This window comes from Eucyclogobius newberryi, unplaced genomic scaffold (assembly GCF_026437365.1).
Source record: "Eucyclogobius newberryi isolate DKJ021-1_F unplaced genomic scaffold, fEucNew1.0.hap1 SCAF_13, whole genome shotgun sequence".
NCBI lineage: Eukaryota > Metazoa > Chordata > Actinopteri > Gobiiformes > Gobiidae > Eucyclogobius > Eucyclogobius newberryi.
This window is the reverse complement of record NW_027315757.1, coordinates 25442735-25464659: the sequence shown is the minus strand read 5'-3', so window position 1 is coordinate 25464659 and position 21925 is coordinate 25442735. Positions and strand designations below refer to the sequence as shown.

Here is a 21925-nt window from a genome sequence, read left to right as displayed (position 1 = left end):
ATGTGTCATCTAACCTGTCATATAGACTTTAAGTAAATTGTAGTATCTTTTAAAAAATTAACTTTAAGAGTTAAAAGATAAATCATTAATTGTGGTGATTTTGATAAAGAATTGTGTAGATTTATGTACAAAAGTAGCAATTCCAATGTATTTCCCATTTTTTTTGCATATATTTTTTTCCAGGGTCTTGAAGTCAAAAGTTTCCCTCAATACGCGACCATTAAAATGCTCAAAACGAACCATATCTACTTTTTGGTCCATTTAAAAGTGTAGTGGAGTAAATATTCCTGCTCTCAAATTAAGTGAAGTAAAAGTACCCACTGTAAAATGTACTAAAGACCAACACATTTTAGTACAGTACTTTTCATTTTGTACTTTGTTACTTTACACCACTGGAAAAAAAAACATTACTACAGGTACACTATTTATATTTTTATAACCACATGTACAACTGTTACCTTGTATACGATAAAAAGGTGAGAACGTGTTGAGCTTGAGCCCTCATTTTTGACAGTGACCTGGTTAAATGCAAACTACATTAAATGACAGATTAAATAGACAAATATCTACTTGAATGAATCTAAATGTTTGAAGTGCTGAACTTATAATCATATGGAGAAATCCCATCGCTTTTACATCTGTTCTCCTATACAGTACATAACGAACTTGCTGTTTGTCTCCGCGTATAGCTTTATTATCAGATGTGGCCTACGCGGCATTGTTTTTCCTGGAAACTACAACAATATCGGATTGTTAGACGCAGCGAAGACTAAACAATCCCCAGAATGTGAGGAATGCTGCTATTTTTTCCGAGTCTGAATGGCGTGGTTACAGGGCCTCGCCGCAAGCGATCTGCCTTATACCACTACAACATGGTGGCATTCATAAAACATGCATGTCAACAGACTCAACACAACAGCTCAGTCTTTGCTTTCTGCCCAAATATCTTAACATTGGTTGGAAAAGTAATAGCGTACATAGAGGGAAATGTTTCATGATGTTGTTGTATTGAGACAGCTGATTATTGTTGATTTTCCTACACTGGCAGAAATAGTTGTTGGTTTATAAAAGTATGCCTGGTGGAAAACCTGAAGAAAGCATCTAGTTTCCTTGTTTTTATTAACCCCTAATTTAGCGATGTATGAAATTAAATTAAAATAAATAAATTATGTTGAGATTTGATGAAATATAGTAAGGAAGTAGAAGAGCATTGATTTTTTTTTAATATATAAGCCTAAGAATACCAACTATAACAACTATATTTTCCATTATTATTAGTATTATCTTGTCTTACACTAGCTGTTTTTTATTTTCTTTTAATATTTATTTTTCCCCTCCATTCCTTATAGGAAATGAGAGGTTTTGTCTATAGGAGTTTTGTTTATAAGAGTTCTTCTATTAAGAAGTGTTTTTTAAACTTCCTATATGTTATCTGTCCTTTTCCTCTGTATCTACCTGCGTTGCAACAATGAAATTTCCCCATGTGTGGACAATAAAGGAATATCTTATCTTATATTTTAAAATTGTGACCAGAATATCAGATGAACGTGGCTGTTTTATCAATAATGTATACATATCATACACACAATTACTTCAACATCAGATGATTTGACATTCAACATTACCACAACTGAAAAATGAGGAAGACACGGCAGTGATTTTCACGTTAGTTTATTGTTTAATCAGTCTTTGACTCACGTGAAAGTCGATTACTTACAGAATCTAAATATATCTCTCATGAAATAACACTGTACGTTTGAAAGAGCCTGGTCTCTGCAGGACCATTATTCACATACAATATGTACACATTACTCTGTACTTTAAACATACATGCACCCAGTCATCACATCTGAAGGTGCGTCGGATTCTTGAGGTTTTTTGAATAATAGCTCGAGTATTTCTGCGTCATTATCGATACACTTACAGAAGGTGTCGGCCCCCGTGGAAAAGCAAACTCTAATCACGAACAGTAATACGAGCTGTTACTTTCAACAAGTTTCTTCACTGAGCTTCATTAGAGAACGTCTAATAATAACGGATATCGTGCAGTTCATTTGTGGGTGAAGGTATAATTAGTGCTGCCAAAAAATGTGTCTGAACTGGGAGTGCAGAACAGACTGTATGGATGGACTGGGACAGAAGCTGGCAGTGGTTCAAAGGGACGTGTCTGCTTAGCCGGGACCCGATCATTTTACTCACTTACAAACATATTAGCATCCCGTTTTAATCTTGTATGATTGTCCTTCAATGTTGTGTTGTGTGTGGACTAACATGACATATTTAGGTAACGTTGTATGCCATTTTGAATTGTGTGTTTAATAACAAGTCATCATCGTTTCAAAATAAAGAATAATTTATTTATTGTAAATGCTTGAAATAAATACCTACTTTTTGACAGTTGGTTAGGACTGACACACACGCAGGCTTCTCCTGACAGCGTACTGTACTGGTGTTTGCCTTTATGGTGCGATAAGAGACATGAAGGGGGATTTTAAGCTCACATGATCAGACGCCTTTATTTCCCTCATCAACAGTTGACCCGCTTCCACTGTTTGCATTCAAATCCTAAATAAATACCAGGACTTTGAACTGGCTCCAAGTAATGATTAACTGCTTCATATGCCGTGATTTTAGGAGCAGCAGCTACAGTAGGATATGATGGATGTTTAAAGTTAAAAAGGAGTCACTGTGTATTGAATTGAGGCTGACACTGTAGAATTAACTGGTCAAAAGTACTGTAAATGAGAAGGCCAGTCTTAAGAAACAAGCTCAATTCAATGGACACTTTCTATTGATAATCAGAACAAAGCAGCCTCTAATTCGCTCTTCACACAACTAGAATTTGGTGGGAGCTTAAAAGGCAATCCTCTCATATTTAAGTGAAGGTCTGTGGCAGTGTTTGCGCCGTTGACATTTTTCCACCGTACAAGACCTTCTCAAACACTCCTACAATGTGGGGAATGTACAAAATGCTCTTCTTCTCACATCATAGACTTCACACCAGTTTATAAAGAGACTTTGTAAAGCAATGACAGAGTATCACTGAAGTGCTTCAATACATGCAATATCAGCAGCGATCATTAGAAGTACAGTATAAGAGTTATGGCCGAAAACCTGATGTTGAATGTTCTTGAATGATGACAAGCTACCGCATTTTACAAATTAAAAAGGCCAATAATATAGTACACCACTTTCAAAGTGTTAATTTAAACACAGGTTATAAGCAATCAATACATGAATACACTACATTTTATTCAAGTGATAAAGGTATCTAGTTTGAGGGAACATTTTCTATAATGGTCAGATAATATTTACGTTTACATTTATGAATGAGTAATTTCCTTCTTCAAGTATTTATTATTATCCTGTAGTTGAAATAATGCCCGGTGAACATGCGCTAAAAACATGCAAACCTAAAGGTTGTAAATTAGACATGCGCTGGAGTGAAAGCCGATATTCTGATTGCGAGTCCTCGTTAAAAGCATGTTTCCTTCATGGTCAGCTGCTGCTGTTTGTGCCTAATGCCCTCAAACTAGAATCCTAGCGTTAGCTTGTACCAAGCCTAATAGCACTTAGTGGTATAGCTTGTGTCCTCACTGCAGAGCTGCATTTATCAGATGGACCTCTTACAGGTGACAGGAAATTCCACAGTCTGCTTTGGCTGTAACGGTCCAGAGCTGGGCTCCACAGGCAGGTCTCCAGTGGACTGTGGCTATAGAGCAGAGATAAGTGCTGCTGGGGTCAGAGGGTCTCCCAGTGGGTGAGCTCACGTCACCACCTGCTGCACCGCAGAGCGTTCATGTGGGCACGACTGGTCTGAGCAATGCAGCCTCCGCAGCAGCCGCTGGAGTTTGTTTGAGAAGTTTTTATTCATTTGTCGATACATGAGCGGCATGGCAAAGCTGCTGGAGAAGGCCAACAGTTTGGCCACACATCTGAGGAAGTGATAGGTGGGATAGTGGTGTCTGTTACTGAAAGAGCCCGAGTTCCCAGCTATAGTGTGCACTAACAGAGTCATGTAGTAAGGGGTCCACAGCACAAACTGGACACACACAGAGGCCAGCAGCAATCTGTGGATAGAAGGGTCCAGGCGGGCTGAGTCCTGGTCCAGAGGGGTGGACTCCTTACGAATCCGTAAAATGAGCACAAATGCATAAAGCACTGCCACTGCTGGGACCACATACCCAATAAACATCATGATGGCATCCGCCGCCTCCTTATTCTGCATTTTGGAGCACTCGATCATCTTGGTGGAGACGTGATTGCAGACATAAAAGAGCAGAGAGGAGAAGCTGGTGAGCACAGCCCCGCCCCAAATGAATCCACACACGTGTTTCGTGTTGTAGACACTGGACATGTACGTTCGAGGCAGCGCCCGCTCAATGTAGTAGTCTAGACTGAGTAGCGTGGTGGAGTACATAATGACCAGTGAGGAAATGTTGAACAGAATCAGCAAAGTGATGTACACCTCGTTATTGTACTCCCAGACAAACCAGCGGCTGAAGCTAGAGCTCAACAGCTCCACCGGGGCCACCAAGTTAAGCACCAGCCCCGCGATGGCCATGTTGACAAAGTAGACGTCTGGCATCGTCATGGACACCTTATTGGACAGGTTGACCACCACCAGCAGCACGTTGTAGCACAGCCCCAGCGGGAAGCACACCAGGAGGTAGACAAGGGAGAGAATGGAGAGGATGAGCCCGAGGTCGTGGCACAGCTGCTGGTCCACACTGGAGTCTGTCTCATTGTAAACCAAGCACATCCACATCGCGGGCTCCGACACGGGCTCCTCAGCACGCCAACTGCAACAAAAGAGGCCATTTAACATTCAAAGAGACAGATTTTTAATCACAAGGACACAAGAAGTCTGTATTTTCCTGGTTCAAAATGTAATCCGAAGACAACGCCATTTCCCCCGTTCCCGCCAGACGAGCCCGCACACCGGTAAAAGTAATGTGTAGTAATGGTGTTTACTGAAATAGCCCCGTCCCTCAGTGCAGTCCGGAGTGGGCCGTCACGTCAGACACGGCCCGGCCATTATCCCCGGGTAACACTGTTAATTTCACTCCACTGCCTCTCACTGGCTGAATGCGAACACCTCACAATTCATTTCAGCTCCATTTGCTGGCTCTGCCTTCAACCCCAGGACCAGAGCCACACTGTCCTGAGCAAATGAGGCCCTTTAAAAGAACAAGAGCGCGTTTGTTGTGAACTCCTCTCCTACTTTTGCATTGTGGGCAGTTGTCGTCTTTCATTAGCGCCTCCTGTATGAAGGCCACGGTCAGGGCTTTCCACATGACTAACTCGCCCGATAAGAGCTGCTCTCATCTGGGTAGAAACTTGAAGTAGCTCTGCCTCTCTGTTCCGGTTGCAGACGCTCGGGAATGTGGTGATGGACAGATTTATGGCGGGGATATGAGGAGGTAGAGCCCAAGGAGAGTTCAAAGTTTAGGGAAGGGTCAGCGAAAGCAGCAAGAAAACACAGGATGAATGACGGGCAGCTCAGACTGAGGAGAAGTCCTATTGCATTATTGATCAAGGTTGTTTAAAAGGTAATTCACTGTTCGTTCTACACTGTCCGTCGATTCAGTTTACATTAAATGACTGGAAGAATGCAAAACTGACCTGAATTGTTCTTTTGGGACGAAATGATTTGATTGACTGAGGAAAATCAAATCATTTATAATTAGGTCTGCAAGATATTTTGCACCAAGAATAAAATCGAGATTGGATTTTGAATGGTCGCAAATACAGCAGTTATTTAAGGAATCATAATTTCCTTTTGGGTGTAAAACCTGCCAACGCTGTTCCATATATCTTTACAAACACACAAACAAACAAACAACAAGTTCAGCAGTTCATATTTCAGTCTCGTCTCAAATAGGGAAGTCAAAATGAGTTGGTTAATTGATATTCATGATTATTCATGTCACAATATAATAATAAGAACTAAAAAATAAGAATTGTGACCAAAAAAAAGAAACATTATGAATTTTAAATGACTTCAACTACTTGTTTTCTGGCTATTTTTGTCAGAAATATCTTATTAAGTCTTCAGAAAGTTGAATTTTGTAAAGCTGGACACAAACTTGAGGAAAAGTAATGTGTTAAGACTACGGGAATGAAATAAAATGAAAGATTTAATAAAGAATAAAACAAATAACAACCACAGCAGCTACAGCAATGTGTCATAAAAACAAAATCAAACAACATGCAGCCACATTGGTATATTAAAGTCAATAATCTTATAAAAAATGTCCATCTTGTAGACGACCAGAAAACACAAACGCATTTTAATTTAATGCGAGTGGTTCAATTCCTAGTATATTTTCTACATGTGGGAAAATTACAATAGGCTAGATTCTGGTTTAGAAGGTGAGCAACAATACCAGAAGAGCAGAGGAACATTCTTCCATTCACTTATGTAACTCTCCACTTCAGAGGGGCTGTTTTGGCCATAAGCCCTGAGACACACATGCACAAGCCCTCGGCCTTGGCCCCGCCCATGCCGCACTCTGATTGGCTGTAATCATACTATAGTAGAGGAAGAAAAGTGTAGGGTTACTCTTTACAAAGGCCTGTCTAGTCCAGGACAGGAACAGCGGTCTGGCCTTTTTGTAAACACACCCTACAACAACAAGCAGCCCAGTGACTCATTCACTGAACCAGGGCTTTACGGACAAGGCATAATTAGCTAATGGTCCCACTAAGATTATCTAGTCTTTTCTTGTTTGCTAATGTGTTTGTGGGTTTTAAGAGTAGGCCGTCATAATAATTGTCCAATTAGAAAGCCAACATGGAGAGAGAAAAGTTTCATAACCAAAAAAGTAAATGGACTAGTCTTGGTTTGAGTTGTTCCTGCTGATTTAGTGCTGATTTTGTCCTAGTTTATTCCTTGTCTAGAGCAGGTTTAGTTGTTTTATAAATAGTCTTGATATATTTAGTCCTGGTTGATTACGTCCTGGTAGGATTGTCAAAAGTATCACAAATCAGATATTAATAGAAGCTAAAGCGATAGAAACTAGATTCTCTTTTGAGCTATTTTTGGGATTGAATTTTAGTTTTAACAGTTTTAGAACGATCTTGAGCTTTTCTGAACTAGTATAATAAATCCAAACGTTAACATAAAGAAAGTACTCTTATTCTGTGCTGAAGATTACAGTTTATTGTCCAAGAAAACCCAGCATTTGTTCTATAATTGTGTTGTTAAAATGTGAAAACCTTCTCACATTCGGTGCAGCTCCAGTCTTTCCCGCCTACTCTACCTTTCATCACCTACTGTACAAACGAAACGACTTGAAGAGGGGTTTGCTGCTGATTATAAAAGACAGAGAGCGGCATTGTGGGTAACTAGTCCCCTTTCATTAGCGCCTGCTTTATAAAGACATATCTAGCACCCTTTCATTACCACATTGACACCCAAAGGCAGTTTCCTACCGTAATCAAGACCTAAAGAAAATCAAGTACAGGGCGCCCATCTGCAGCTATTAAGCCCCGTTCGAAAGCAGCGAGGTTGCGTTTTATAACCAGCGATGCTAAGTTTAGCTGATGAGAAACCTGCCGATCATGTAATCAGGAAGGAAGGAAGAATGAGACGTCAGCGGGCGAGGTATCGAGTTTTTGAGCAAGCACTTAGAATTGGAAAGTCGAACGAGGACACTGTTTAAACATGCATAGTATTGATTCAGAGGTCAAATTCAGGCATTTAAAGCTGTAAACACAATACTCTACTCTCCCAAATAAGAAAAAAACAAAAATATGCATTGTTTTTTTTTGTCCTCGAAAGCTTTACCACTTCAAATCCAATTGAAAAACAAACATCAACAGCGGAGCCAACGATCAAAAGCGTTACACAACTACAGAGGGAGTTGTGGGTTTCTTTCTCAATGGGTGGCTCTAGGGACCCCAGAAGTACCTCACGGTTTTGGCTGAGAGGAGTCCGGAGCACAGCAGCTTGAACGCAGGCCTCCAGAGAATCAAAGAGTGATGGTTTTTATTCAACTTTTGGAGATGTTTGAGTAAGAACAAAAATAAATCCCCTCCGTTTCGTAACGAGGAAACGCATCCTTCAGCACGTCCGTATGGTGGTTTTTTTCTAATGTTGTCAAAGTCCAATTTAAAAGGCGATGTTAAGATAACCTAAGCCAATATGGTAATCTGATATCCGTCGTGCCATTGTGGTTGATAAATTAAAGTGACGTTGGAGTGAAGTTCACAAAATACACTTCAATTCACAATGTGAACACGCAGCCACATCTTCAGCTTCATTGGTGTCATATTTAAATGGATTTTTAACCCACTAAACTGTTTAAAAAGGCCGAGCATAATCTGTGAGTGACCGGCAGGTTTAGACAAAATATTGAAGCCAAGTATAAAAAGAAAATTCAACATCGAACTGATACCGATGTATGCGGAGACAAAAAAAATCCAATATAGTAATAAATGCTAGGATTTCGACCAATACTAGACAACGAGGCGCAATAATGACAAAAGCTGCAGTTTTTCGAGGTTTCGACACAACAGTATTAACTCTATACTCTCCTCTATACTCTCCTCTATACTCTCCTCTATACTCTCCTCTATACTCTTCTATACTCTTCTATACTCTTCTATACTCTTCTATACTCTTCTATACTCTTCTATACTCCTCTTTACGTGACAGACATGCATTGATATAAGTAAAGACAGTATAATTACAGTAAATCCATCTTACAATATGGATTTATTCACACGTATATCCTTGAACAGCTACTTCCAGTCCCTCTCCCCCGTCAGTCCACTCCCCGACAGCACAATCGGCCTCGGTGTTGTTCACGAAAAAAACACAATGCTTGAGGTTTGCATATTGTGCCAGCCAGCAGCCCGTGATAATGAAATCTCGGGAGTTTTTTATTTTTTCCCCTGAAGGGAAAAACAAGTGGCGACAGGAAAAGTCTATTCTTCGCCGCATGTACTCTCTGCTTCGGCGTGAACAGAAATGATCTTCTTTTTTGCGCTGTGCGGCGGAGATGAAAGTGATTAGGGCGAGAGCGGATGTCGGACATCTTCTAAAATGGTTTCATTACAGTGAGGTCATTTTAGCATGTTACAGTGTCACAGGCGGACTGTAATCCACCTTCAGCTGAAATGCACCTTGACGGCGTGATTGGAAAAGACGAGAAAATAACACTTCTTACCACATCTAACTTACAGGAGACGTATTTTTCACATCATTCTAAAGTGGAATCTTGATTGTGATTCATGCATTAGGAAATCTCATATCATCCTGCATTTGAAGAGGAAGTGCTGATATTACTGTTTTCATCGATCCCTGTCCAAAAATGCAGACTATGGGTTGTATACAAATGTTCAAAGAAACACACACACACGCTATTTAAAAATCCACCGCTTGCCACTGTGAAACGCCAGCAGCAAATAATCAATTTTGTCATTTTAAACAGAAAGCAAATGGACAGGTTTGTTACATTTCCTCAATATTGTGTTACAATAAACACAAAACAGCTAAAGAAAATTGAAATGGAACCTACCTGGGCGACTGAGGGTCCATCTGTCTAATAAACAAAATGTAATATAAAAAGTTTCCTTACTTACTAACTTCTCCACCAGAGACGTTACAGTTTAAGTTTTAGTACGTCCACGTTTTGGCTTTGTTCTTGTGCTTTTATGACACTTTGTTTGAGCTTCCTGGTCAGTCTAAAGAGCTTCAGCCTAAACATTCTGCGACTACGAAACGTCTGAGGAATAAAGTCTGGCGGTAATGCAACACTCGGATGCCAACCGCCATAAAACAACAACAACAACAACAACAACAACATTCTGCGTGCTGGTGATTTTTTTTTTTCCTCTAAAGATAGAGTCACAGAGACACAACTAACCGTAATGTGGTTTGTGCAATTCGCGTTTGGAAACTTCCACTTGCAATTTTGCATCAAACTTTGACAAAACAAACGACCTCCCACGTCCTTCAAACTATTCAAACATTTGGATTCAAAAAAAGGAGAAATGCACAGAGCTGTCAAGAGAAAGAGGACAAAAAAAAGCAACAACCCTCCTGCTCTTCTTGCACATGTCGTTACTGCAGTTGTGTGTACGTGATTAAGCCCCATGTGAACTTTTGTGCACTACTCAATGTCAAACGTGGTTAAGTGAAATATTCCCGGAGGGTGGGAGGCCCCGTTACAGCACGCTCCGGCCCCGCCAGAAAAACACGCTCTGTTTTTTTTTTTTTTTTGGAGTGACGCACGTGTCCTTGGCGTGGTGGAGTTGTGAATTCAGATCTGCCTGGATGGGAGTAGAGTGACATAGCGCTGTAGCCCACACCCCTCGTATATCCTTACTGGAATTTACCGCCTTTTTCTCAGAATGTACCCGGTGATGTCACGAGACCCCCCCCCCGTGCGCGTACGTATCCGAGCAGAACTACGGTACTACAGCTGAAATGAAAACAGCGCTCGCATGAGTCAGTCTTGTTGTGATTCTGCAGAAGTGAGGTGGGCCTTCTTATGACTGGGTCTCGCTCACTGAGAAGGAAGCTGAGAGGAATCATCGTTTTCATGTTTAAGCAAGGAAAAAAAACATGCGCGTTAAAACAAAATGACCACATTTTCAAACTGCGAAAAAAGGAAGTATAGGTGTTTTATTTTATTTAATGTCTAACTAGTTCCTAGCTCTCACAAACTCCTATGCACGTCGCTACTTTTCACTTTTTCAGATGGTAAAGTGCAACTCTGAGTACATTTTAGCGACACTTGTGAATGTATGAGTCAGATTGCTTATTCTTTCTGTTTAATTTGTTTAATCAAGGGGTCAACAGTCAGTAAAGGTATGTTGTTTGGCACAGTTTGGACTTTGGAGGAAAAAGTTGGTCTATTTTTAGTGTCAAACGGCACTGTGTTTATGATCACAAAATCAATACTGAGAGACCCTTTTTTTTAGCTAGTTTCCAAAAAGAAACAAATTAATTAATAAAAAAAAAAAAGACGATTATTATTTTTTTGAACCAGCTTGACTACAGCGCTTTATTACAGGTTTGCGATCGAGAACAATACTTTATTATTAGACGCAGGAAGGGTGCAGCGGTCTGATTGTGTCACAAAAGCATATTTTACAAGGGACTATCAGGGAAAACTATAAATCATGATCATTATTTCCTAAACATGGAGCATAGTAAGGCCATGACCTGAAGTTTAGTTCAGGCAGACTTTGTTCATGTTTAGTCTTTACGTTTTGACCACTGCTTGACTTGTAAAGAGTATCCATACGTCATCATAGTGTCAGTGTAATGTATCATCGTAGAATACAGTTTTCAGTTTCAGTTTGTCCTGGATCCCTTTGAGAGCGGGTAACGTCAGTGAAACTATCATCTCCGACACTGGGAAGTCCACCGCAACCAGTTTTACCAGTTGCATTATTGAAACAAAGCATTTTTACTGTCGCCAACATTTCCTTTGATGGAACTTCCAGCGGGTTAAACGGGGATTACCGAGAGTCTGGCTCAGGGCCGGGAATTACAGGGAATCACTGGGAATCACAGGGAATCACAGATAATCACTGGGAATCACTGGGAATCACAGATAATCACTGGGAATCACTGGGAATCACAGGGAGTCACAGGGAATCACAGAGAATCACAGAGAATCACAGATAATCACTGGGAATCACTGGGAAAGAGAATCACTGGGAATCACAGGGAATCACTGGGAATCACTGGGAATCACAGAGAATCGCTGAGAATCACAGAGAATCACAGAGACTCACTGGGAATCACTGGGAATCACAGATAATCACTGGGAATCACAGAGACTCACAGAGACTCACTGGGAATCACTGGGAAAGAGAATCACTGGGAATCACAGATAATCACAGAGACTCACTGGGAATCACTGGGAAAGAGAATCACTGGGAATCACAGATAATCACAGAGACTCACTGGGAATCACTGGGAAAGAGAATCACTGGGAATCACAGATAATCACAGAGACTCACTGGGAATCACTGGGAAAGAGAATCACTGGGAATCACAGATAATCACAGAGACTCACTGGGAATCACTGGGAAAGAGAATCACTGGGAATCACAGATAATCACAGAGACTCACTGGGAATCACTGGGAAAGAGAATCACTGGGAATCACAGATAATCACAGAGACTCACTGGGAATCACTGGGAAAGAGAATCACTGGGAATCACAGATAATCACAGAGACTCACTGGGAATCACTGGGAAAGAGAATCACTGGGAATCACAGATAATCACAGAGACTCACTGGGAATCACTGGGAAAGAGAATCACTGGGAATCACAGATAATCACAGAGACTCACTGGGAATCACTGGGAAAGAGAATCACTGGGAATCACAGGGAATCACAGAGAATCACTGGGAATCACCGAGAATCACAGAGACACAGTGGGTCCCTCGCGATGCAATACGCTTATGCATGGTTTATTGTACGATAATATCACAATTTTGCGATACTCGATATATTGCTCATGATATGCTACGATATATCACTATTTTCTAAAGAACTCAATACATTTTAACATTTTTCTTTGTTAAACCACATTTTTGAATCATCAAAACAGGTCAAATGTTTCCTCTCTTTAAACAAGGAACAAAATTGTAGTGCGGTCATAAAATAATTCAGGAAATGATGCCAAAAATGACAATATAACAATAAAACAGCCCACGACATCGATACTGTATGACCAAATTTGGTACATAATTTTTCATGGGGAAATGTGGACAATAAAGGAATATCTTATCTTATTGATATTTTGGCACACCCTAGTGTTTAATAAACCTTTCATCTTTATTTATTACCATAGCTGTCATATATAGAGTTTGCCTATGTCCTACAATTTTTATCAAACTTTTACTGCATATAGAACTTTGCATTATCACTATTTCTAAAACACAAAGCTGTCAAATTGCTTGCTTGAATGTGTCTGCAGACTATTGTTCCAGGAAAGCAGCACATTTTCCAAAGTGTTTTCTCATTTCTGGTGCATACTAAAACATGACAACATTTAACAAATTCAAATTATTCAGCTTTCACTGGCTGATTATAATAGCAGCCATTAATTATTGGGGGCATTTTAACTCTACCAAAAAATACTGCTGCCTTAAAACCTGGATTCATTTAAGAAAACAGAACATTTGCAGATAAGTCAAATGCTGTGGTTTCATTTAAGATTGTCAAAATTACTTAGAAATTGTAGTACTTTAAGTTGTACTTGATGAATAATTCATAATCTTACTTGCTTACATACTTACTAATAATACTTGACGGATAATTAATATTGTAATTCCTGTTTTGCAGATACAAACTTAATTTTGTGATTAAAAATACAGCAAAAACACTTGATTAAAATGGAGAAAATAACTGAAACTTGCAGTCTTATCTTAGTTTAAGTGATATTTCTGCATTTGCCCATTACATTTTACATTGTCTTAACTTTTGTCTGATACTTGAGCCTCAACATCACAGTTACAGACACGTTTTAGCACATTTCTGATGGTTTGCTAGAATACTGTTAAAGACAATCTAAAAAATATCAAGATTTTTGTCCATATTGCTCATACTTACACATTCTTTTCAGTCCTTCTGATCATTTTGCCACTTCTACTTTTAGCACCTAGAACTTTGTCTACGTCAATGTCTAGTCAACATCCCGACAGAATCTCCTACGCAAAGCTCTTAATGCACTTTGCAGAGGATGGACAGTGTCATGTTTGCAGTTTCCCCTCATTACCTGGTCACGTTTAGGTCACCTACGTCCGGTCTTTCCGCCTGCCGTGCCGGACTGCCAGAGCTAGACCCAAGTTCAGTCAGTGGCCAGCACAAAGCCGGCTTACATCGATTAAGCCCGAGCACACACGCCCATGTCCACAACACTCACATGGACCAAGCAACGATAAGAGCAACGTCTTCACTTACAAACCAAAGTTTCACTGTCCACATTATGCTGGAGGCGTGTAAGCATCCATCACAACACGGGCTAAGACTGTGCTTGTGTCACCGTGCGGTTTCAGTGTGGACAAATGTGCAGACGATTAATGTCACAAGGAGTTATCATTTCAAAGAGGGATTTATGGATTTTAAAAGACACAGCCAAACTGTAAACGTAATGTCCCATAGACCGATGACTACAAAATGACATGTTTACATCACAAGATTATTGTATTATGAATGCACTGAGACACTTACTTCAAGTTCATTGTGATGAGAAGTGCATCTGTGGCGGGGAGGAGAATGTTTAATCAGCAAATCTAAGCATTTGCACAATAGGGGTGTCTCCTAGAGGCTTTTAATGCAGACAGAGCACAAAACATCTCATGACCTTTTTCTGTATGGCCCACGTTTATCGCTGATACAACTTAACCCCATCAGAAGCTGATAGTTTTGTGCTGTTTTTTTCCTATCACAATCCTGCTGTTTTCTGAATGAGTCTGCAGCTGAACACACAGTCGTAATGAACCCATATCGCGCTCTCTTTATTTTGGTGCAGACATTGTGTCTTTCCATCACACTTGACTGAGCAGATCAAAGCGTGGATAGCTGTCACGGTTCTGCCATTATACGAGCATTTCCACGGCTATTGTTGCCCAAACCAAAGCGGCTCACACTAGTTTACTCTAACAGGACTAGTGCTCCCCGAAATCATTTACAAGTCATAACTGAAGAGAGAGAATAGAAAGAAAAAGAAAAGAGTACATTTGGAGTAAACCTACCAGAAACGTATAGCTCTGGCTCTGTGACCAACCTACGGAGGCATTTGGTTTGGATGTAGCGTTTCCATTGGCGTCGCTCATTCGTTTCATTTGACAAACTCGTCCAAAAATACGCGCTCGCACTTTCTCCGCCCTGGTAAAGCCTCGAAACGGCCAAAAGTGTCGCTTTACTGCATTTCGGTCCCGTGCGGTCCTCCACCATCAACTTTTCAGCCGAGACTTGTTCTGGAAAGGGGCCGTCCGTCCGATGCACACTTTACTACGGCTGGAGGAGCGCTGCTGGTGCTGCCGCGAGCTGTGTACACACACACGTGACCCTCCCCCACCGCCGCGCGCGCGGCTCCGGTGCCAGTCCTGCGCTCCCATTGGTCAGCCACTGTGGAGGTGGGACACAGCGGGGGTACTGGAGGGGAGCACGCGCGCGGGCACACACACACACACACACACACACGCACACACACACACACGTTCACAAACACACACACACACACACACACACGCACACACACGTTCACAAACACACACACACACGCACACACACGTTCACAAACACACACACACACGCACACACACGTTCACAAACACACACACACACGTTCACAAACACACACACACACGTTCACAAACACACACACACACGTTCACAAACACACACACACACACACACACACACACGTTCACAAACACACACACACACACACACGTTCACAAACACACACACACACACACGTTCACAAACACACACACACACACACACGTTCACAAACACACACACACACACACGCACACACACGTTCACAAACACACACACACACACACGCACACACACGTTCACAAACACACACACACACGTTCACAAACACACACACACACGTTCACAAACACACACACACACACACACACACGTTCACAAACACACACACACACACGTTCACAAACACACACACACGTTCACAAACACACACACACACGTTCACAAACACACACACACACACGTTCACAAACACACACACACACACACACACACGTTCACAAACACACACACACGTTCACAAACACACACACACACACACGTTCACAAACACACACACACACACACACGTTCACAAACACACACACACACACACACGTTCACAAACACACACACACACACACGTTCACAAACACACACACACGTTCACAAACACACACACACACGTTCACAAACACACACACACACACACATACATACACACACACACACACACACATAAAAACTTTACTATTGGATTTTGTGTGTTTGAGAAGACGACTTGAGGCTTTAGTTTACATCTAATCAGACAAACACACCTTTAACGCTCTATAAGAGAAAGAAGTCTCAAATAACGTGTAACCCACCCAGAATAAATCATATATAAATGTGTCTTTCTACACTTGATGGTTGTTGGTTTAATTGCAAAATAAAGTGGTCCCATTGTCTCCTCACCCTTTCTTCTAATGAAATGTCTCTGTGTTTGTGTTTTTAGGCCATTCAATTGATTTGTCTTTTGTCCTTTTAGTCATTGTTGTGTAAAACTCTGAGTTTCTCTGTTGTGGTCTATATTTTATCCGTGACAGCTGATTGCCACATTAAAGGCATAGACAAAACATAAACATGCCAAAACTACAGCTAAACTATTGCCAACATCAAAGTATGACGTCACTGTGAACAGTGTAGAAGAAAAGCTAAATTAAATAAATGTAATCACCCTCACCAGAAATGTTGACTTTAGAGAGCCTCCATTGACCTGTTATTACTACTGCAATACCATCTATAGCTATTATTACAACTAATGACACTTGTATTATGTGAAAGTATATTTCTTACTTAGGCAACAACAGCTTAAGTCAAATAAATGTGTGTCCCTGAAAAAGCAACACAACAAACTATAACAAGCGATGTTCAATTCAGTTCAATAGAGCAATGCGCTAAAGAGATTACAGTTCATCTAAAACATAATTCTTTTTTGGTACAAATCATAATCCGGGACTACGGTGGATTTATCTTGACTTTACATACAATACATACTGTCTTCAGACCATGCTGTGATGTGTTGTTAGTGATTTCCTCAGCACCGCCCAGCAACTTCACCACTGATAAACTGTTCATTGTCTTGCAAATCTCTCAGCAAATACATCCGAGCAGCAGACCTTTGGCGAGCAGTTCATTTCAACACATGCTGCAGGACAACAAAAGGTGTTCATTAGCTCAGTATCATCTATCATTAGTTTCCTGTTTAGCATCTGGGACCGAATTGAAGGCGAAGGAAGAACAACAAAGGCTTAAACTACGAAGCTGAAAGTTGCTATTTCCAACCGGTGTTTACTAAGATCTGTGATGAAAAAGGAGACACTTTGGGGAAGACGTGTTGCTATGGTGTGAGAGGAAGGTGTAAGAATAGCATTTCCAATCATCATTCGACCGTTTCAAAACTAGCTCTGGCTGTCTCGGTTGATGTTTTTTTGTAGAATAACCCAAAACCATATGACTTTAAAAAACAACAAGTTTATCCCACTGCTTTAATGTGTATGTTTCCTTGTGTGTACTAGTACTTGCCACATACGAACCTACAAATAACAATATTGAATTCTGTCTCAGTATATGTATCCATGGAGGTCAGCCTCTTATAAAAGCACTGCAGGCCAGAGAGGAAGTCTTCCACTAATCAATATTTGTACCTCTGCTTACTTATCTGACATTCCTTGAGGCTATCTTAATGTTTCGGATAATGCAATTCACAGAAAGACATTTGGGATGGAAGTAAAGGGGGAGCGGGATGGAAATGCCAATAAAACATTTGATGGTTTAGCTAAAAGTTCATCTTAGCCAGCCTTTCGAGACCAGTTGTCCCCGGGCGAGACACTTTACCCATTGGTCGTGACCGGCAGGGCATCTGAGACAGGGAGGAGCTGATAGAGAGAGAGCGTGAGAGAGAAAAGCTACATTTATGAATATCAATATTTTGTTGCCGGTGCATGGCACAGAGATACCATCAGATTTCATTGCGCTGTGTTTATAGCTCTCCTCTACTTTTAAGCTTAAGAGAAAGTTAGGGTTTATTGTTTGGGGCCAAAGAGGCTGCGGGTCTTAGGACTAAATCACACTTTATCCCCAATCAGCCTGTCAAATCTGGACCTATTGTTGGGCGCTTCTCGCTCGTTCTCGTACTTTCTGTTCCCCACAGACTTTAAAGGCAGCGCGACAACATGGACCGTGGCTTGTTTACGAATTAAAGTCTATGCCCGGGCTCTGGATCCATACGGTATTGCACCAGATGGCCACATGGATGTCCTGCTAGTTTAAGGATGATGATTAAATCCTCTTTCTGCGGCCGGATGGAAATTAACAATAGTCTAATCGCATAAGAACATCACCATAACGCGGGTGATGATACGGTGTGATATAGTGTAGTATTGGTGGGAGACGCGACTCAAAAGTGACCCGTGCGGCCCATTAGCGGAGGCCAGCGCGCCGCCGTCCTGCAGGCACATGTCTCGGAGCTCTGAGACGTCGGACGTTGAGCTCATTAGGTGTGTGTCGGAGATTACTGCGTCCAGCCACAGCCCTCCTGTCACTGAGAGGTCTGCTCATTTACATAATGCAAACAGGAAGTGCGGCGACGTCGCTCGGTATTGCTGTACTCCAATCACGCCAGGTTTGTTGTTTTCATGTTGTGTGGAAATGGGTTGGTGTAGAAGCAAAGTGGGAGCATGTGTCGAGATTATGAGCCTATTGCGTTGGTTAAGATGTATGTTAGAAGCTCGATATCTTATTTATTGCTACATATACAAAAGTGTAAAGCAACTTTGAGGTTCTGGAAAACCACTATATAAGACTAATAGATTATTTTTAATGTATGTCTTTAGTCCTAACCAGTAATACAAGTTTATTAATCTACTGTTCCTAAACAAATTTAACTTAATACACAAAATTTAACAGATGTACCGCAAAGCTAAAGACCAAAAGCAGAAACTGTTCCTCTGTCTGTTCCTCTTTTCCAGGAAAGCTGCCACAAATGCATTTAAAAACTTCCCATCTGCAGTATATAAATATCCCACAGAGCCATGACATGAAGCATTGTGACAGTCTGTTAATAATCTACATGGACAGTGATGCCTTCAGCGTGATGTTGTTTGTGATCTGCTCTGTCATCCTGTCAGAGCGCTTCCTGGAAACCGTTGTCCCTTGTGGGGACGAGTCGTTGTCGACACCAACTGACAGTATTGCGGTTTACTTGTTTTTATTTGAGACAGTGATCTGATTCTAGACTTGCTTTTTGAAATGTTGTTTTTAAAAATCATCTGCTTCATAAATAAATAACATAATTGTTTCCCCTTTCACTGATACAGTTGCCTTTTTACTGTGGATATGGGTCACAATCTCAGTTTGAGATTCATGTTTGGTCTTTTGTGTGTGTTTTTTTGTTTTATTTAAAAAAAGAGATAAAGAATAAAAATAAACTGCGAATATGACAACCAAGATATGATGATGTATGCATAAAACCAAGCTTGTCTCATAACCTGAGAATACAATTAGAATAGTTTATATGAAAACGCATGCCATTAACATATTCATATACTTGCAATATGTAACTAGTAATACAATTGGTCACCTGGTCATGCCACACCACATTTACCGTATTTACCGGACTATAAGTCGCACATTTTTTCATAGTTTTGGCCGTGGTGCAACTTATACTTATACTTATACTTATACCCCGGAGCGACTTATAATATTATTTGTTATTTTCACACTTGCAACCTTATTTCATACTCCAGTGCAACTTATATGTTTTTTTTTCTTCTCTATTATGCATTTTTTGGCTGGTGCGACTTATACTCCAGTGCGACTTATAGTCCGGAAAATACGCTATTTAACATTTTGTGCTACAGAATGCGAAATGTAGCTCTAACCAGTCTTGAAATGTATAATCTTCCCCCATTCAGTATGTATTGTAGTAAGTATTCAGATATGCTGCCCATAGCAAAAACACATGGCATAAGTCAAATACAAATCAAATGTTCAGTGATGTATATATTGAACTTGGCGTATAGGATTCTACTTGGGCCAAGGCTGATGACGGCGTGAATGCCAATAGCTACATGCAGATACATACAATAATACCAGTGCACTAGGTCTGCAGCGTTCAGCAGGAATCTTCCACTAAATGAGAAAGACAGTTCATGTTTTCAGAATGGGTGTGTCAAAAGGCAGTGTTGTAATAGAGGTGGTGCACTCTAAAAACATGCAGCCTTCCACCCAGTGTCCTGCTCTGGGCCTGTTCCGGGTGAAAAAGAGCGCCCCGACCTTGCCTCAACCCTGTAATATATCTTTTTCAATAACATCCACCTCGGCTGTATGCTTAAGCAGTAGTTTTATGGCACGTTCCATAGATTTTCTGTGTCTCTCGGGGGGAATTTATCACTTGCCTTTCTACACATAATGGGATTCCAAATATGGTTGCAGCAAAAAGGAAAGTGCTTTTAGCTTTTATACAATCATGAAAACTGTCCTCTAATCAATGAGTGTCATTTTTCAAGTTCTTAATATCATGTTTTGGAACAAGCTGTCTTTGTCTTTACATTTGTTATTTTGTAAATGGATTAAAATACACACAGAGGATATATCAAATGGAAGCCAGCTCTCACTCAGCTGTTTTCTCTTACTGCAGCCCCATAGTCAGAGGAAGCAATGCAAATCCTCTTGGACCTACTCTTGTTAAGAATTTACAGAAGCTAAACCCTTTTGTGAAGCCAATCACATTTCTGCTTAGTGTCCATGTTTTATAATGGACTTTCTCATATTTGGCAGTGGCTCAAGTGCAGGCAGAAAGTGTATCATGTAAACATCTCGACTCAAAGTCAAGGTTCATTGTCCTCCTGTTAAACTTTATGCCCTTCGTCAGCCTTTCTTTGAAATTGACCAAGATAATAATGGGACCAAAGTTTTGTCTTTGTCATAACTTTATCATCCTACCGAAATTAGATTTATCCATCTAAATTAGAACAGTGTGTAATAATCAAAGTTTCAGCAGCAGCTACGTTAGCACAATTGAATCCATTGTCCTACGGGAAAAACATTTAATATTTAAGACAACAACTGACACATAACTTGACATTAAACATTAAACATTGAATACATTAGACAACAAACACAGAATATGAGCAACGAGCCCAAATAAAAAGCATAAAATCATGTGGGTGCATTTTAAGATCAGTTTTTAAGGTTTTTGCCGAAGGCAAAGCATCTTTAATTAAAAGCATCAGTAAAAAAGGGTGTATTTTTCAAAGTTCTTCATATATTTCACTTATGATTGAATACAATATAGTTGTTGCTTGTTTTTGTAGTACTGCAGGGGATCAGAGAGTGTGGCCCCCAGTGCTGCAGCTCCATGGGCCCCTGCTCTGCTCTAAACCTCTCAGATTATTGTTGTGTGGCTGAGGCAGAGGCAGCAGTGGCACTGGGCAGCATGGCCCGGCCCGGAGCAGATCTGAGGGATTAGGGCCTGTTTTGGAGGATAGAGAGCTGTGGGTGACTGTGCACACACAGCTGTGAGTTTGTGTGTTTCATAATGCTTCGGCCTCTGGCTCGACCTTAGAAACTGGACGACGCGCAGGAACCTGGACATTTCTGCGGTCAGTCTTTAAAGAGAAAGAGTACTCCGATCAACACATTATGAGCAGCAATGGGTTTGGATTGAGTTTGTTTTAATATGACTTTTACTTTACAGCAGCTTCAACAATACTCACTTAAAGAAATGTTCAAATAACCACTTTACCCCATGGAGCTCAACAGTTTTGGTTAATGGCTTAATCATTTTTTTAAGGAATTATAACCCATCTACAAATGCTAGAAACGGTGCTTATCAACAAATAACTGGTTCCTCAAAAATAAATGGAGCTCGACATAAAAGGATAGGTTACTCTTTTGTTATTAGTAACCACAGAGCTGACGAGCCCAGAGCAAGCTTTCAATTATTTATATACTTTTTTACCCCGGAAAGGCTATGGGAAAAATGAATGGAAAATATACTTCTGTACCCAAGTGGTGGGCGGTGTCCGAGCTCCATATAGGGGCTATCAAACATAATCAAATAGGTTTTAAAGGTACGTTGCATAACATTTTGGTGGCTTTTGCTTTGCCTAGAATGTTCTACAGTATGGCATTTAACGTAT

General features: G+C 40.6%; 1 protein-coding gene across 1 annotated transcript; it reads right to left on the bottom strand.

Moving 5' to 3' along the window:
* Positions 1–1655: 1655 nt before the first annotated feature.
* On the bottom strand, positions 1656–15013 carry gpr146 (G protein-coupled receptor 146). The gene is made up of 2 exons (XM_072443048.1): positions 14732–15013; positions 1656–4802 (listed from the first exon to the last, which is right to left on the bottom strand). Exon 2 carries the CDS (start codon positions 4766–4768, stop codon positions 3767–3769), a length of 1002 nt encoding a protein of 333 aa, XP_072299149.1. The 5' UTR covers positions 4769–4802; positions 14732–15013; the 3' UTR covers positions 1656–3766.
* Positions 15014–21925: the final 6912 nt, after the last annotated feature.

Bases quoted from the DNA above. Each gene is read 5' to 3' on its own strand.
- gpr146 (XM_072443048.1), bottom strand. From the start codon at position 4,768: ATGTGGATGTGCTTGGTTTACAATGAGACAGACTCCAGTGTGGACCAG.